Genomic DNA, 4,829 nt, shown 5'->3' with positions numbered 1-4,829 from the left:
TGCAATATTTTGTAGCGAAAATAACTACAAATTGACTCCGAATGTTGTAAGTTAGTTTGCCATAGTTCAGATTGGATAAACTTTAGGAATTTTTAAGTTACAATAGATTTGTGGTCCTTCACTTGCTGAAATGTCTATAAACTTCTAGATGTTTATAAAAAAGTTAAATGAAAAATCTTGTAAAATTCAGATTACAAAATTAATATTATTATTCAAATTATAGGTCAACCTATAGTTAAAAATATTCATGGTTATTAATAAAAATCGTATATTATTATATTTTCATGAATGCTTTTAGAAAAATAAATATCCAAAAGTTCTATGCTACCAAGAAATGCAAAAGAATTTTGGACACAACATACATGAAAATGGAGGATGGTGGCTCAACAAAAGATGGCAATGAAAATCCACATCATGTCCTGAACTCTGTCTCCTCAACTTTCAATTTTGTTAGAGAAATGCAAAAACCAACACATTTCCTTTTTCTTTTGTTGGAGGAGGGGGCATGGTAATATGGTGACTTTTCACTAACTTCTTTTACTCTCCCTATACTCTTCAAATCCAAAAGCTATACTAAGCTTCAATAACCAATGCCTAAGCAGAAAAAAGAAGACAAAAATCTGTGCCTACAGAGTTGGAAAAGTGCTTCTAGGAACTAGAAATGAGCAACAAGGCGATGTTCACATGAAAGCAGTTCGTCCACCTCTTCTGTTATGCCTATCATACGCAGTACTGAATTTGTCCACCAAATCATTCATTGCACTACAGGAAGACAAATATAAGAAAAAAGGGCATTCATTAATAACACAAAGATACAATTCAAGGTTAAATATTATGAGCTATAGGTTCAAATTCCTTAGTTTGAAAAATATATTTACATATCTTATGAGATATATATTACACAACACTCCTAATCCACTCACCAACATTTTTCTACTCATTTTTTTTACCAAATTTGTATTCGTGAGAGAAAGATGAAGGCCACGGAAATAAGAATGATGAGAAGAAAGTTGCCGACCATTGTAAAGAGGGGTATATAAAAGGTCACGGAGAAGAAGACTAATAAGGATACATTGTTAATGGGGCTTCATGAGTCTACTATACAAGATTGAGCATGATGATATAATAGAATCCATTAAGATATACGAACAGACTCTACTTAAATGACTCAAACTTCCTCCCTTAGTAAGTACCTCCGACGACGAAAGAAGATTCTGCTTGTCCTCCCAAAAGCTGCTGGTATAGAGAATGGAAGAAAACCATGTACAGATTTGGGTATCACGGAATGTTAGTGTGGGGTCCTTTTCCTCTTTGTGGGTTGGTTTACTTATTTTAATTCAATATTTTAATTTTATTAAAAATCTATGTGCGCACTTTTCTCTTTCTTATGTATAGTTGGCGCACGGTGCGCACAAATTTTTCTGTGGTCATTGACTCTTCTTCTTCCTCTTCTCAAGGTTGTTTTATTTGTGCAGTCCCCCGACCACTGGCTTCCTAGATCTCAAATCAAATTACATTGATGGACTGGCACACAAGAGCACTATGATATTGCACACTAATTAATTAACTGTGTTTTGTCAGGAGCACTATGATATGCTAACTACTCTATTGTTCCCCAAAATTGTTTCATTTATATTCAAAGAAATTGGGCAAAACAAAATGTTAGGGCAATCGGAAAGTCTGCAGAATAGCCATAGTTGGACTGGTAGTGTATAGCTAAGTTAATATCTTGTTCAAACTTGAAGACCAATTTCCTATAAAATTGCAGAAAAGAACTACCCATCCCAAAACTAAACCTTAGAACCCCAACCTAAAGAAGAGAGAGTACTGAGAAAGCAATTTAATGGAGAAAAATAGAGATGGTAGATGGATGTTGTAGAAGGGAGAATGCTGAGAGCGAGAAATGTTGTAAAAAAAAAAACAGAGAGAAAGTGGGAACCATTATTTTTATGTGTAGTGGTACACGTCATTCTTGAGTTTCGTGGCCGATTGGCTTGGTACTAAGAATCATTTTCCTTTGGGTATTATGGGGTGTCAGTATGGAAATCTCAGTGGAGTATTGAAGTGTCTTAGGTCTTCCCCTTGATGCTAAGCTTTCAAAGGAGGTTTTCCCAAGTATTTGGATACTTACCAATTTGTATTAGAACCGGTTGTTGGTGGTTTGGAAATGACTACCAACTGAGGGTCTAGTAAGGCCGAGTCAAGGGGCATTGCTATGGTAGGGCTCAAGAGCGGTGCTATGATAAGGATTTGTTTATTATGGGTGTACAAGTCACAAATCGAGTAGTATGAGATGATCAGTGGAGTATATAAGTGGCCTGGTTCTTTTCCCTTAATAGCTCAGCTTTTAAGAGAGGGTTCCCTAAGTATTTGGATATTTATCAATTGACACAAGAATTGGTTGTTGGTGGCTCGAAAAGGACTGCATATGTAGGAGCTGACTGAAAAAGCCAAGTCAAGTATCGTAGAGTACAACTGCCAAGACATCTGCTCTCAAGGGCAGTGCTTTGAAAGAGATTTAAGAATCATGGATTTCCCAAGTCTAACATTGAGTAGCATGGGATGCTCGGTGCAGTATTTAATGACTTGGTTCTTCCTCATTGGTAGCTAGATTTTAAAGGAGGATTCCCCAAGTGCTTGGATACTCTTATCAAATTGCAACCCTGAAATATTTTTCTAACGATTTGATTGATGAGATTAAGAATAAAAATCATCTCCCAACCACATTAAGGTAGTTATGCTAAAAGAACAGTTCTTTGTTAGGAAATGAAATTAAATCAACTACAATTACAAAACCCAAAAGAAAATAGACAAAGGCAACAATTACAAGTATCTCATACCTTGAGCAGTTGGTCAGCATGGCAAGGTAACTAATCAATAAGGTGTCATTGTATTCCTACATAGGAAAGAAAAATTGTAAGCTAAATTTTTTGAAGCAGCTGAAAACTGCAAAATACCAATATGCATAACTAACTCGCCCCACACTGGTTCACACCACTCTCCATATATTGATCCCCGTAAACATTTATTTCATTTTCCTAACTCCTAAGTGCATTATCCGTCACAGTTCATGACATGATGTGTATGTACAAATAATTCCAAATAAACTAAGCACAGTAACCATACAGAAAAGAAAATTAAGCCCATATCAATTCTCTTTCCCCACCACTTGCAAAGGCTATATTCCCTGACCCAAAAAAAAAAAGAAAGGGGGATAGCTTTAGTACAAATTTTAGAATGGAACACACTCACCATCAAGAAATCATCTTGAAATTTCCCAGATTCAATAGCAGGCAATCTTCTCAGGAGACTTGACACTTGCCTTAAAAGTGAATTCTCACAAGGAACATCACCTGTTTTTAAACAATAAGGTTTAAATGATATTCAGGGGGTTCCAATATAGGTAGGCAATGTATAATTTAGGGTTGAAGAAACAGAGATATTGTTCACATAATCAATGAGCATTATTAATCTATCACTCTGTTTTGAAACTGGTTTGTGAAATATGAATATTTAGAAACCTCTTTGCAATAACAGGAAAGTATTTCAAACTGTCACTAATGTACTTATTCTCACTTTTATTTATCTAACTCTTTAAACACTAACCTTTTATTGGTAAAGGATTAGCAACTAAAAAGGCATAGAGTTCAGGTATCAAAATAAAAATACTGTTTATAAAACTAGAATAAATAACAAATAATTTCTCATCATAAAATGGTAGTTTTTTTGCAGACATAATACCCTCGTACCTTTTTCCATTGCAAGAAGATAGTGATGCAGCACCTTTATTCTGCTATGAAGCATTTTGATGGCGCTGTGTATACCAGTAAGGTTAGCAGCCACTGCCAAAAGAAAAATGGTATAATCAGATATGAGATGTAACTAAAAGCAGAAAACCTTATCCCTCCAGGTAGGAGTCAGTTTAGCTACATGCATTCTTTAAAAACATTGGCTCTAACAAAAACCAAAATTCAGTAAACTTAGGTCTTTCTCTACTCTCAAATTTCAATTTTGAATATTCTGAGTTAAACTACTGACCTCACTGAAACCATCAAATATTTGTTGAGGTATTTAATATACGTTTCTTCAGTGTCAATAAGACAGGTACAACTGACCAGGCCCAATTAATGATATAAATCATGCACAAGTTGTTGAAACCCAATAGCACAAAGGACTCACCGCTTCAGCTGTCTATATACTTTACTCAGTTACTCCCTGTTTTGTTCAAGTATTTCCTTGGTGACCTCTATTCTCGGGCTATCTTCCCTCTTAGGTGAACAAACAATTTTACTTATTTCTTTCTGTTATCACGTCTTTCTGTTATCTGTCTCTTTCTATCCCTTTTCATTTCCTCTAATTTAATTCTTCCCTCTCTGGTCTCTGCTTTTATCTGTCCATTTCATCTCTTACAATTATCCTGGTTAATATTTTTTTTCTGTTGTTAACTATTAATAATATCATATTTGAAGTTTAATCTTGACATATATGTTATATAGTGTTTTTTTAATATTTATTACATTTTAAGTCACTGTGCTTCCATCACATTGTCATGGCACAATTTGGACTTGACCAAGTGAACCGCCATCCCACATTAATAACATGAGATTAAACAATTCATGCCGGTTGTTGAGCACACAACACAACTCTCGCCTTTATCTAGATTAATGACAAGCTATGTAAAGTTCAATATAAGAATATAACAAGTATAATAATTACATAACGATAAAAACAGAAACCAAAATTATTTCCCTTCTCCAAAAATAAAGTCAAGGATAGAGAATAAGGCTGTTATAGAACGAAGAGACCAGAAAACCACTCACATTGTGTAG

At 34.7% G+C, this 4,829-nt stretch overlaps 1 protein-coding gene across 1 annotated transcript in view; it reads right to left on the bottom strand.

Moving 5' to 3' along the window:
* Positions 1-359: 359 nt before the first annotated feature.
* The window catches only part of LOC101511034 (COP9 signalosome complex subunit 6a-like), an 8,428-nt gene continuing 3,958 nt past the window's right edge, over positions 360-4,829 (bottom strand). Inside the window, exons 6-9 of the mRNA XM_073369104.1 lie at positions 3,750-3,853; positions 3,253-3,353; positions 2,841-2,896; positions 360-762 (exon numbers count right to left, since the gene is read on the bottom strand). Coding sequence (XP_073225205.1) covers positions 681-762; positions 2,841-2,896; positions 3,253-3,353; positions 3,750-3,853 — 343 coding nt within the window. The 3' untranslated portion in view covers positions 360-680. The remainder of the gene's footprint in view (positions 763-2,840; positions 2,897-3,252; positions 3,354-3,749; positions 3,854-4,829) is intronic.

The sequence above is a fragment of the Cicer arietinum genome, chromosome 5 (genome assembly GCF_000331145.2).
Source record: "Cicer arietinum cultivar CDC Frontier isolate Library 1 chromosome 5, Cicar.CDCFrontier_v2.0, whole genome shotgun sequence".
Lineage (NCBI taxonomy): Eukaryota > Viridiplantae > Streptophyta > Magnoliopsida > Fabales > Fabaceae > Cicer > Cicer arietinum.
Note: the sequence above shows the minus strand (reverse complement) of the source record. Positions and strands in the feature narration are given on the sequence as shown.